Source organism: Plectropomus leopardus, chromosome 9 (assembly GCF_026936395.1).
Source record: "Plectropomus leopardus strain MGB_pleo_1.0 chromosome 9, ASM2693639v1, whole genome shotgun sequence".
Lineage (NCBI taxonomy): Eukaryota > Metazoa > Chordata > Actinopteri > Perciformes > Serranidae > Plectropomus > Plectropomus leopardus.
The window spans coordinates 37,734,598-37,748,892 of NC_142184.1; the positions used below are offsets into that span (position 1 = coordinate 37,734,598).

The 14,295-nt window shown below is 41.3% G+C and overlaps 1 protein-coding gene across 1 annotated transcript; it reads left to right on the plus strand.

Annotated features, from left to right (window-relative positions):
* The first annotated feature begins 113 nt into the window (after positions 1–113).
* trappc6b (trafficking protein particle complex subunit 6B) lies at positions 114–12,514 on the plus strand. The gene is made up of 6 exons (XM_042491615.2): positions 114–368; positions 465–532; positions 1,767–1,884; positions 3,615–3,698; positions 8,719–8,812; positions 11,563–12,514. Exons 1-6 carry the CDS (start codon positions 288–290, stop codon positions 11,592–11,594), a joined length of 477 nt encoding a protein of 158 aa, XP_042347549.1. The 5' UTR covers positions 114–287; the 3' UTR covers positions 11,595–12,514.
* The last annotated feature ends 1,781 nt before the right edge of the window (positions 12,515–14,295 follow it).

Consider the following 14,295-nt stretch of genomic DNA (forward strand, 5'->3'; position numbering starts at 1 on the left):
TAATAGTAGTAGTAGTAGTAGTAGTAGTAGTAGTGGTATTTGGTGAGTCTATAGTTTAAATCCAGAGGGTGGCGGTAATGCAAATTTTGAATGCCAACCGCCATTGATATTCAGGGAAGAAGAAGAACAAGGAAGCAGCAGAACAAGGAAGCAGACGCTTGTTGGTGTAGCATTTCTCACAGGGAACGATCGGTGTGATATGTGATGATGTCGGTCCCGGTGAAGGCTTAAATTACTCGGTGGAGCAGCTGCTGACAGACCGGAGCACAGTGTGCACAGGAAGCACAATGGCAGACGAAGCTCCTTTCCAGTTCTTACATAACGAAGTGATCCAGTACATTTACAAGTCAGCTGAGAGCGGAGAGACGGTGAGACAGTGCTGGCTGTGGTTCAGCTCGATGACCTGAACAGCTAGCGGTCGTACAATGTGTTTGCTCATTAGTTCCCATCTGTTATCCACTCAGGAGAATGGGAGAAACATTGCCAAACTGGAGAATATGGGCTTTAGAGTCGGCCAGGGGCTCATAGAGAGGTAACAAGCTAACTCCTGCCACCCCCCCCCTCTCTCTCTCTCTCTCTCTCTCTCTCTCTCTCTCTACTATCTATCTATCTATATCTAGATACATTTAAGCAATATCATACGACCTCGAGTGTGAAATTGCTTTTATACAGTTGTAGAAGCGTCTATTATTTGTTAATAGTAACAAGCCACAACAAGTCATGATTTGTTTTAGGGATGGTAACGGTTAATCGACGATCGATTGACTAGTCGTTAAGAATTTGCTCAAGCACGTGATATTTAATCGATTTACTATTAAAGCATAAACAATATGTAGTCCCCTGTTACATTATAGCTCTCAGTAGGAAGGTGTATTTCAAAGCATGGTTCAATGACTCGTATTGCCTACCAGAGGGCGCAATGTCACTATTTTGTGACAGGGCGGTCATCTTGAGGTCAGGAAGAAGAGCGCAGACATGACGTTGGAAAATGAAGTGGGCACGACGAAGCATTGTCTGGGACCATTTTGATCTAAAGGAGGAAAATGCCATCTGCAAACACTGCGAATCTGTGTTCAAATACAACACTGAGACGACAACGATGCTTTACCACTGGAATAATATTCATTCAAGCGCGCTGGCCGTTTCCTCCACATCAACAGCAGCAGCCCACCATCACCTCAGTGTTAGCACAGAAGAGCTGCAGCGCACAGCGAACGGAAAAAATAACCCAGTCAACCTGTACGGTTATAGAGAGAGATATGATGCCGATCAGCACGGTGGACGGTCAGGGATTTTAGAAAATGATGCATCTGCTTGAACCTGCATACAATATCCCATACCGAGGCACAATCATCTCGCGCATCGAGAGCAGGTACATGGAGGCTAAGTCTGAGTTGCTAGCTAAGCTAGCCAGCACCGCTAACAAGGTTACGTTGACAACAGACAGCTGGACTGCCCTAATAACGCAAAACTACGTTATCATAACCTGCCACTAAATCACCGAGGACTGGCGAGTTAGGGCACTTGTTGCAGCAGCTGTCTGTTATGCTACCTGCTGCAACAGACTAAGATGGCAGACATTTCTGAACATTTCAGTGCTTAACGACGATATCGATCATCGATTAATCGTTACCATCCCTAATATTAACACACAGAGAGTGGAAATATTGAGAGTCGAACAGCACATTGGGTCTCATGCAGGAACCGTTCATACTTACAATTTGCAGCTCCTGGACTTGATTTGAACAGTTTTTCCTTTCATCTAGACTAACAAAAGACACAGCACGGTTCAAAGACGAGCTGGACATCATGAAGTTTATCTGTAAAGACTTCTGGACTTGTGTGTTCAAGAAGCAAATCGACAACCTTCGAACAAATCACCAGGTAACACCACCTTGCTCTCTGTCAGTTAGTTACATTCATACAGTAGGATATCATTAACAGAACATTGCAACCAGGGCAATATTTCACTATCCCAATATTTGTTTGTTCATTTGTTTTTAAATTTTGGCATTTGTACACTGCTAATTTATTTATATATTAATATTAAATTTTTTTTAAAGAAATGAGATTGAAGAAATTACAAAATAAACATTCAGCATTTCCCAAATATTTTTTTTTTTGGGGGGGGGGGGGTGCTACAATATCAAAGTTGACAGGCACAAACTGACTTTTTTTTTACTATTAAAAATGGCTAAACTCTCTTTCTTTGTCTGTCTCTAGCTCTTTGTACACAGAGACAGCGCTATAGAGCTGCTTCTGAGTCCCATCTTTATTCCTCTTTTGCATTTTTACACAGAACCAAACAACAGCGGCATAATTTCACTCCAGTGTACACACTGCATCGCTGCATCCTGCAATCAAAAGAGGCGTGACGGGCATGACATGTCACACAATACTATAGGCCTCTGGTGTGACATAAAATATATGTGTTGGCAGCACTTTTTAAACAATAACAAAGGCATAACATGTCAATCACAATCACTTACACTGTTGGTTATGTGGGGGCTGATCTCGTCTTCTGCGTTGGGAAGGAGCTCCTGAACCTCACTGTTTTCCCTGTTTGTGGACATTTATGACCACTGTTCTTCTTATTTGTATTAGCTGCAAATTGCCAAGAGCAACTTTTTAAATCTCTCGCAGTGTGGTCACCAACAGAACGTGTGATCAAAACATCAGACCTACCTGCCCATGGTCACATCTTTTCAGCTTTACATTTTACACAGACTTCGTTTCAGGACTGTTACTACTTCCATTCACGACTCAGAGATGAGACCACCCTGTACCCCTTTCTACGATCAGGGGTTTTATACACAACAGTGAGGCGACCTAACAGCGTGATATTTTGGCCTTGAACAGGCAGTGTCTCTCTGCTGAGCACAGTTGGTGAGAGTCTGCTTGCACACATATGGTGACAGGGCTTACTGTAACCTAATGGTTATTACCAGTGTAACACGGACCCCCAGCAGGTGTACTGAGCTCTGAAGCCAATTTTCGTAGTGGCAAGATTGTGGAATTACATGTCACTTCATGCCACATGGCCCAAAAAGACTTTTTTCCAGTAGACTTGCATGAATTACAATAATTTGGCACAAAAACATTTGCTGAGTCTAAGAGCTGCATGATTAAATAATGTTATTCCCATTCAAGTTAGCGGGGGGCTGAAACAGAAGTAGCCAGCTTGGCTGGTGGACATCTCTAGTGCGCCTGCTCTATGGGGCACACAGCGCGCAAGCAGTGCATTCAGGTAATTTTCTACAGGCCGATTTTGTGGCTTCATGCACCACTGAGGATCTTCATAGAAATGTCGTGGGCCCAACCTCCAAGGCTTTATCCAGTTCTCTTTATACAGACATGCTTTGAATACAGATTAGCTGTTTGGGTGTGAGGTTGTCGAGACCTTTTAACAACTAAGTGCTGGTTAGCTGCTGCTACTGTGTGAGTTTGTGCTAACCGGGCAGGGGCTGAACTGACCATTTCCCAGAAGAAGAGCTGCCGATGGTCCTTCAGGGCTGTGTCTAACCTGTGGAATGCATGTGTGGAATGCTTTGTTTCTGCCTGGTCTCCTCTGTGTTAATGTATGCCAGTTCTCATGATGTTGTAATGTTTTTCAGGGTATCTATGTTCTCCAGGACAACAAGTTCCGATTGCTGAGTCAGCTGTCAGCTGGTAAACAGTATCTGGAACACGCCCCAAAGGTGCTTTGTCTGCATTTCATCCGACTGTATGACTCTTTAGTAGGGCTGGGCGATATGGAAAAAAGTCTTATCACGATCATTTTTTTCATATCGGTCAATATCGATATATATCACGATATACATCAAATCACTATTTCTGTCAAGCTTGAATGTTCCCTTTTAATTGTAAGTGACATATGAAAATATCAGAAAGTTAATTTGGGTTTAAATATTTATTTTATGTCAGGCATTGAACATAACTAATATACTGTAGAACAGGCCAACTAGCAGACCTTTTCTACTAAAATTCCAGTTATAAAAATTTCCTCCCAGCGAAGGTCTGAACCTCATACCTAAAATCAATATCACAATTAATTGAACATTTTACTTTGAATGATCATTTTGCTTTTTGCTTTTGTTTTTGTTTGTTGGTTTGGTTTTTCCCCCATAGTTCACTGACACGGTTTCATTTTACCACAGTGTATTGGAGTGTAATAAACATATGATTCGTTTATTTTTATTAAACTTTCCACCATTATATAAATATTAAAAGCTCCATCTTAAACAAACTTCAGGTAAATTTAAGCACCTTGTGCTGATAATAGGCCAACTTCTCCTGACTGCAGGACTCTGACTTCAACCACTGTGAATCTTCTGTGCTGTTTTTTACATTTTACTCCGGAAAAATAAATACATTTTGAGTAGGCCTGTTCTGCTATAGCTTTCCAACCTTCCCTGTTAAATAAAGGGTAATTGGTACATAGACTGTACATGTATTGCGCTTTACTAGTCTTCACACTACATTGTCACATTCACCCATTCTGGGTGCCCCCTGCAACTCAGTAATCATACACACGCACTCACACTCCGATGATGCAGCATCTTGAGCAATTTGGGATTCAGTATCTTGCCTCGACATGTTGCCCGGATGAGCCAGGGATCGAACCGCTGACCTTCCGATTAGAGGATAACCCCAATCTACCTCTTAGCCACAGCTGCCCCAAGGGTGAAAGTAAGGTCATGTGCCTATTGCCCCAGGCCCCCAAAACATTACATCTGCCCCTGTTGATAATAACGAGAGCTCAGTGCGAGCGACTGGATGAAACACGGAGCGATGCGTCCTGGTGTTTCTAAATAATTCCTTCCAAAGTCTGATTAAACCTGGAACTAACACCAAAGTAGTCTGTAGATGTTTAAAGAAGTCACTTTCCACCTGCAAATTTGGCTGTTTCAGACACTTTGGTGCTGCTGTTGGACCATCAGCTGTTTGGTCCGTTAATGAAATGCTGTTTAAGCACATATGACTCAGTTGTCAAACACTCAGCTGTGTTCTAGAGTCAAAGTCGTTCACTGGATTTGGTTCGCTGCGGGGCTATTTTATTATCATTGGCTGTTCGTGTTGTCTGTCAAAACATGGCTGGAATGCATTCTGTCGACTACGTCTCATATTTCAATTGAGGAAAAGTTATTTTGCGAGTAATATCCTTATCGTTTTATCGCCCAGCCCTACTCTTTAGTAATCTGTTCTCTGAGGCTCTTTACTTTTTGTGAGGCGGCTGATCCCAGACCAGCAGTGCTTCACACAGCTCCACACTCATATTAGGAGATCAGAACCTTAAAACGAACTGTAGGTTGAGTGACTGGATGTAACCAAATAGCCTGCAGGTTATTAATAATCTATTATGGAGTGTTTCCACTACATGGTACCGGCTCTGCTCTACTCGCCTTTTTGGTTTTCCACTTGGAAAAAGTACCTGGTACCTGGTACCACCTTTTTTGGTACCTATTCTCCTGGGGTTCCAAAAAAAGAAGACCGGGTACTATGACATACTAAAAAGGTGACATAAAACAATGCGGACCACTGATTAGTCAGACCAGACATAAGCTGTGTCCCATTTCAGGGTCTGCATCCTTCGGAAGCTGCATTCGAAGGCCGATTACGTCACAGCGCTGCGCAAAGGCTGTCTGATTTGGTCACAATTTGACCGCTCCTTCTTATGCAGCCCACAAATGCGGCCTTCTTTTCCCTCGTTTTGGAGGACACATTGCTACTATCCTTCGCGGCCTTCCATTTCCCAAGATTCCTTGCGTGCCCGCGAACTTCAAAAATAATTGTCAGAATGGCGGCACAGAGTGGAGATCGGAGCCTTGATTGAACTTAATGTGGGTTTTTTACTCATTTGAAAATCAAACGCCAGATATGTTAAAAATTAAAATCTCATAATTTCCTTCATAATACGTGACGCTAGTAATGCTAACACGCAGCCACCTAGCATACTAGCTATGGGAATGTAGAGCCAGGTCGGCGCTGTAGCCCCGCTGCACTGCCCGGAGCAGAAGAGAGCTCCGCCCGCTGAGCGAGGCTCCACTGCCCTGAGATAAATCAGCTTCCGACGCGGACAGAGCCACTTCTCCTCCTCCTCCAGCAAAATTTAAATAAAAAAATATATAAAAATAAAATAATTCCTTTGCTTTAGTACCCCCTCTCTCTCTCTCTCTCTCTCTGGCGAGCCCTAATAACAGCAGGAATCAACTGACGTTGGGGTAAGGGCGGGAACATCTGATGACGCAACCAGGAAATCCTCCGAAGGCTAGACTGTCCCAATTAACAACCGTTGATGCGGCCTTCGGAAGTGCCTCCGAAGGGGTCGCTTCTGTAGACCGCGTAGGCTGCGTCCTCCGAAGAATGCAGACCCTGAATTGGGACACAACTATAATCGTCACTGTGTCATTGCGTCATCAATAACGGCACGCAGGGAATACCCTGAATAGTGCAAACAGCAAAGCTATTGTAGGTACTGCAGTTAGGTATTCAGGGGGAGCTCCAAATAATTGTTCACTTCTGTGTTACAGATTATATATTTTCTGCACATAAAGTTTCCTGAAATAATAAAAGATAGAAGTAATATGTCAGCATTGTGTGTTTATCCACTTATTACATTCCATTTCAAAACATCAATCTCCACTGTTTAATTTCTGTGTCTGTTCCTGCTATGGCCATCTGTGCGTAAAGCAGTGCTGCGGTCAGATTCCTACATTAACGTAGTGACCTGAACTCCTCATCATCTGACAGAAGGGACAGAGAAAGAGAAGAAATGTTGCTGGTGCTGTTAAGTGCTTACAGTTGTATAGGGTGCTGAAGGGATGATGTATTTTTGTAGGCCAACCAGGAACTTAGCATCGCACTAGTTCCCTCGTCAATAACCTTTTTGGGATTTTTGAATGGGATTTTCAATTTTTGTTATTAAAAAATAAGCTCTGTGACAAACATGAGTTTATGATACTTACAAGTTTTGTTTAGCATGGTAATCTTCACAGATGAACACCGCTGTGTGTTTTGAAACGTAAATGAAATCAGAAGCAAAAAAGCTATTGTTACCCTATACTCGAACTAGATCAAGTGGGACTTTGCGAAGCTGTAAAGGCGGACGAGTGGGTTTAATGCAGGGATGTATAATAAGGAAGTTTCTGTGTCCAGTGTGATAATGTCTAACGCCCCCGACAAACACTGTAGTCCTATTTAGCCACTTGTTATCAACAAGTTCTTTGTTAAGACAGGTAAAACCTTAAAAGTTCAAAAATCACGTTTAAGCGGACATATTTTATGTTGCAGAACAAATATTAGCAAATATTATATATATAAATATATATCTAACAAATATATATTTAGCCTGTGTTAACCACAGACCTTATTTAAGGCATTTAACGAAAACCCATTCAAAAAGTCCATAGACTTTAAGATGAGGGAACCGGGAGTGCTAAAAGGACTCATTACTTCACCACTATATTAGTAAAATCCTTTTCACAGTAACACTGTTATTTACTGCGCGCTGCCTTACACATGTGACAGGTTATAGTAGTGGTGCTCACCGGAAAATGGGGCTCCCCTGAAAGCCACTGGGTAATTCGAACCCTGTGCCTATGTGTGTGTCATGTTGAAACTGGCGTCACGGCCCTGTTGCATGGCGTCGCTATGACGACCAGCTGCACTGAGGCAGTACTATCTTCTAATGGAAAACGACCCCTAGAAAAGTACCCAATACCAAAGGCGAGTAGAGTAGAGCTGTTAAAATGTAGTGGAAATGCGCCATTAGTAATCTATTGACTTGTAAGTTGCAGAGGTGTCCTGGTCACATCCTTTGTTTCATCAATCCAACTCTTTTAATATTGAATATCTGCTGTCAGATCACATTTTATCTTCAATTGATTTTTTTGTTTTATTCATTTTTCTTTTTCCAACATTATACAGGATCACAGTACACAGCAAAAATAACAGCTGAAACACACGGGACATATAGGCGCTGCGAGCCATATGCCACAGCCTGCCTGCAGTATAGTGTGTCCATAATGTTGAACTAAAGCTGCTACACCGACCACGGAAGCTGCACGCATGTGCACGGGCATCACACAGCTCTTCTACATAGAACTATGCAACAAACGTACAACCTGTTTAAAATGAAAATGACTACCTCAGTGTCAGTGTGTTGCAGCACATTGACCTCGCAGGTGTGTCAACATTTCACCTGAAAAAAAAATCAATCAAATCAATGCATCCTGTAGCTCAAATGATTCAAGTGATAAATTCAGCACCAGACCACTGTATATAATCACTTGGCATAACTCAGTATGCACACAGTGAAGCAGACACACACTACAAAGACAGTTAGCCTCTAGTTTGGAGAAGCAGGCTGGAGTAATGTGGCATAAACCCAGCAATGCACTACTGTGGACAGAGGCAGCAGAAAAACTTATTTTAGCCACTTATAAAAATCTGCATCAGTTCAACTATATGCTATAAAGAGTCAGACAGGCCTGTTCAATAGGGTAACTGAAGCTGTTATACTCATCTGTGCTCTTTCCAAAGACAAAAACAGTCGTTTAAGTTGGCTGAACAGGGAAGCTGCTGGTTTACCACTGCCTTAGTCAGTTTGTTTATGTTACAGTGTGACTTACAAGATTAGTACACATGTCCTAAAATTGTCAGGGGATAAAGGGTGAGTTCACATTTACTTGACACAGATGGCTGTTTGTCTCTTTGCAGTATCTGGCCCTCACCTGTGGTCTGGTGAGAGGAGCTCTGTCCAACCTGGGAGTGAAGAGTATTGTGACAGCTGAGGTGTCCATCATGCCTGCATGTAAGAAATGCATCACTCCATCATCATCCACTTACAGACAAAAAATAGTCACTCTACTACTCTGCTACTTGCACTTTCAACTATGTCTCTGCCATTATCTGCAAATTGAGTTCTATGAAAACTAAACAGTGTCTGTACAGATTAACTGCTGCCTTCTTACACAGGGCAGCATCTGAGCTGGAGGCATTTTTCTCCACATTCCAGCTCTGATACCAAAGCCTCAATTCACACAGAGCTCTTTGTTTTTTGTTTCATCATCTTCTTTTCAAGAGGTGCAACGGAGTCAAGAGTTGATCTCAGTAAGCCAGCAGCACTATCAAAAAGATAAACAATTTGGGAGAGACTAGCTAGTATAAGCGACCTCAGATACACTGAGACATGGTAATACGTTTAATGCTGATGGAATCAATTCCTTCAATTTAGCTACTGCACTATCGGACAGACACCTACTGTAGTAACTTTTGCTGAGCGGCTGGTAATCAAGTAACAGGAAATCAAAAGTTATGAAATAGTGATTTGATAAAAAGGATTCTTTAGAGAAAGTATTGCGTCCACAATGTCGATTCCACACGCAAGAACAAGGTCTAGGGTGTGGTTAACAACAGGAAGATAAAAGAAACACACTAAACCGCAACTGAAACTTTTTCAGGTGCACGACTCGAAAAGCAATGTACGAAAAACACTGTCAGCTCACATTAATGTCCTTTTTAGATGCTTTTAATTCTGGGCCTGTGACAACAGTCTTCATCAACATTGTGAACAACAGGCGGAAACGTCTCCTTATATACAGGAATATCCTTACAAAATAAAACATATTCAATATAAGACCAAAAGATAAACCTCAGATACACTGAGACATGGCAATGAGTGCAATGCTAATGAAATCAATTCCTCAAATTTCGCTACTGCAATATCGCAGACTTCTACTTTAGTAATATTTGCTGAGTGGCTGGTAATTTAGTAACAACAAATAGTAAGTTATTAAATAGTGATGTTATAAAAAGGATTCTGTGGAGAAACTATTTTAGTCTACAATGTTGATTTCACATGCTAGAACAAGGTCTTGAATGGGGTAAAACAGTGGGTGGGTTTATGTACACTCTGACTGAAGCCAGTTGAGTCCAATAGTGCGATAAATGCAACACTGAGGCTATTATTAATTGTGTACCACCTACGATAACAACTTTGTCTGATTTAAGCACTAAACTTGATATAAACTCTGAGAATTGGGATAAAAATTCAGAGTACGGTCCCGGAGCGCGGTACACTATAACAAATAGAATGGGCTGCAGAGTTTTCCAGGCTGGGTGTGAGAGGAAGAAAAATGTGAATATTTCTATGACCTGGAGCAGTGGATTCATTCAGGCTAACATAATCATCAGGACTCAAACAGGTCTCAGTGAGACAGAATTAAGTCAATATGATTATCCGATGATAAATTATTGACTAAAAGAGCTTTAGATGATAAAGACCTGATGTTCAAAAGTCTGCATCTAATTCTCCTTTTTTTTTTTTTTTTCCAGAAGAAGCACTGATCTTAATTAGGTTTTTAATGTACAGCGCCTCTCATTTTACCCTAGATGTACATAATTTAAGTGGTTGGGGAACAGACAGCATTTTTATGACACTATGGGTGGCTGAGTACACTAGAGAAAGCTCCGAGAAGCATGTCTGACTGCAACTCTGCCCCCGGTCCCAACTGTGGATCTTCATGGCTTTGAGCCTCTAATGAACTCGGCCAGGTTCCTAGAGAGGAGAGTGGCTCCATCCAAACTGGGATGAATGGCGTCCCTCCTGATAAGACCAGGTTTTCCCCAGAAAGTTTGCCAATTGACTATGAAGCCCACTTAGTTTGCTGGATCAGCCCATTCTTATTCCAAACTTGTAAAATTCCACCACGTTGACAGTGGTGTTGGCGTTAGATCGTGACGCAAAAAGCCACCTTTCGTGTGCATAAAACGCCACTGGATGATGTCAGCTGAGCACCACTGGAAAGAACCAGTCATGGAGTAACTATATGCCACCAGACGGCCTGAACGGTACCTGCCACAGTAGTTGAGAATGCTGCGGGACATAAGGTGTCGCATCCGCATGAAACTTGGCAGGATGGCATAAGGTTGAATGGGCCTCCTTCCCCTAATCCAAACCATCCATGCCAGCTTGTGCATATGTTAAGGTCCTGGCATTGGTTGCCACGTGCTGTTGTTGTCTGAACATTACTAACTGCAGCATCATCCCACCATGTGTCACCAACCTCATTTTTTATGTCCCCAACCTCATTTTTTTCAGCTGCCAATTACCAGAGTTTTCTCCTTAGCAGGTGTGAGTGGGGAGAACCTGTTTGAAATATGAAGGGGCTGGTGGTGAGCTATGCTCTTCACCTTAGACTTATGCGTCTTTTGGACAGTTAGCAAGCCTCCAGGCTGCACGAGGGGTTGTCAGAGGACAGCTAGCAGAGGCCCGTCTGTACTGGATACTGGGGGTTGGTGAGCTACCCACCATTATCGTTAAAGGACAGCAGCAAAGGAAGAGGGAGAGGCCATTGCTAACTGCTAAGCTATAGCAGCTACCAATGTCATGTAAACAACTGTGTGAAGATGGGAGCTGTGAGTGAATTGGAGGGAGTGCAACATATAGCAGCACAAAGACACCGTCTTTGAGCAAAATAATAGTTAATTTCTTTCCTGAATAAGAACAAAGAGTGAGCTAACACATGCTTTCTTCTCTCTTTGCTTTTTATATCTCTGCAGGTAAATTCCAGGTCATGATCCAGAAAATGTAGCTTAGCTGAGGCCACTCTGCACTCTTCTGCCTGCATACATCCTTTTTTGTCATGAAAGTTTTGTCATGAAAGGGAAATGCCACCCATCGTCATCTGTAAAATTTTCTTCTCTCTACACCTTATATCACAATTACAGTTACAATAACAATTTGTCTCAAGTTTGTCTCATCTTCCAACATCCAGAGTCCTGTTTTTGGAACTCTGCTTTCTGCTGTCACTGTCATTAATCATAAGAAGACAACACGTAACAATGACATGATAATTACTTTTGAGAATAAATATATAGGAATGTTATCTATTTTATATAAATACTGAGTTTATCATTAAATCAGTGTGAGAGGATTGTCATTGTGGAAGTACTTTGGTAAACCACACAATGTCACTTTGGACTGATACACATTGAACTGGTTATCAGTTTTTAAAAAATGATTAGAATATATTGTGTCAGATTGCTTATTAGGATTTATCTTTTGAAAAAAGATACCTGCGTATTGTCCCAGCCCTACCAGTTAGCTCTAATAAGAGCTTCAGTGCTTTTCAGCAATTCATTAAAAACATGAACTAAATAAGAATATCTGTATGAATAACAAAAACAAGGAAATGATCCCCACTGAGTAGCATAGATGATACAATTTCATGTCTTGACAATGTTAAACAAACTGATTTGGAGCTACAGAAAGTGTGGCAACAGTTCGTGTGGAGAACACTATTCTTAAACATGCCAAAATATGATTTCATGAACAGATGAGTAGATGAATGAATTAATACGCTTGCCTTTGATAACAGTGCTCATCACTGGAAAAAAAGACACTTATTGTAGCATTATTGATGGTCACCAAGCCTGCTGAAACATGGAAATGTTCAAACTGTTTGTACAATACTGTACACGATTTTGTTCTTATTAAAGGTGTTTGAGTTCATGTTGAATCTGTTGTAATTAAATGCCAATGTGAACTTCCTCACTGCCACACTCCAGCTTTCATTGTCCAGCTCCAAAACAGCAACAACATTAACAGGTATCAGGTGCCTCGAGCTGCCAGTGCTACTAGCTGTCAGAGGACTGTCAAGTCTTTGCTTTCTGCCGTCCCTGCTGGGGCTGTTACATTGGTATTGTTCTGCGTATTTTCTGCACTGAACCTCTGTGATAACACTGGACTTCGATGACACAGCTGCAACACTTACAAGTCAAATTATTGAGTTACAAATCCAATCCATATCAACAGTGTTTACAGTTTTTCACAAATGCTAAAACACATACCTTGAAACCCTCCTTTTTCTTTAAACTGTGAACCCAGAACCCAGTTTTCAAACTGCATTCACAAAACATCTGGCTCTTCTGAGAAAATCATATAATCACATCAGAACAGTTTTATTTGTGCTCCAAATCCAACAATGTTGTCAGATTGTACATAGCAGTCAAAATAAAAAAAATAGTGCTCACTAGTCAGTACACACCACATTAAACATTACAGAAAACATAGTGTTCAGCGCCTACAAGAAAAAATAATTATTTTTTAGAATAAATACATTTTGAATTTATAATACATTTGAATTTATAATTACATTTTGAATCAACATAGCAACAGTTTAGATATTGCATAGTGCAAATGTGATTTTTCGTTAGGCCCAAGCATCATGTCTTTCTGCTGGGTTAGGCAAGACACAATTGAATCCTTCAAAATTGTGTAGTCTTCTACAACTCCTTGCCATATTTCATGAAGTCAAGTCTGATGGCATTATGAAGGACAATGTTGACAAGAAGAGCCTTTTGCTGATGGGATAGTAGGAGTCCTTCCACTCTCATTTGGGGTCGCTGTGTCTCAGAGGTAGAGGAGGTTGCTCAGCGGTTTGATCCCTGGCTCCTCCAGGCAACATGTCGAAGTATTCTTGGGCTGAACCCCAAACTGCACAATAGCACAATAAGTAAGAAAATATGTGTTTGGTAGATTATTCCCTTGTTGTAACAATGCTTCTAGGCAATAAATCTTATACTGTTGGAAAGCCTGTTTATTTCCCTTTTTAAATGGTGACACATTTGTAAGGAAATTGCATTTGTGGGATGAGCAGCAGAGCTGAGCTGTTGAGATATGTTGCTGCTGACCAAAGTGTTGCCCAACAGACTGACGGACATCACCATCTCTAAAACCTTAGTATGCTTTAATGTGGCCTTTTAAATAACCACTATAGAACATATTTGCCTTTAGATGTGATCAGACAAGTCAGATTGTTTTGTTGTGAAGGATTTAAAGTGTTGAAAAAAAAAACATTTGAGAAAAGCCAGTTAAAATGATTATAATTTTAGTTAACTTTGGGTACAGATTATAGTTTTAGTTTTTTTGTTTGCTTGTTATTTCTGTTAGCCATTTAGTTTATATTTTACAGTTGTATAAACCCCTGGTGGATCCTGACTCTTGTCACAGGAAACCATATGGATCAATAGTTTGTTTCTAACTGTCTGACTGCTCTTGTTTTTTGACCCATTAGACTTAGTTGTAGTGAAATCACTGCGTTCCAAGTTCCCAGCTTAGTGAGTAATAGGCTGTTAAAACATGGACAAACTAGAATATCCGCCATGTACTGTGGTTGTTGTATGCTTCTGCACACCAGTCAACAGTTTACATCCATGTCTGTGAAAACATGGATGCCTCACACACATCTTCAGCACAGAAGATCTCTACAATCAGCAGAGTGTCAAAGTGGA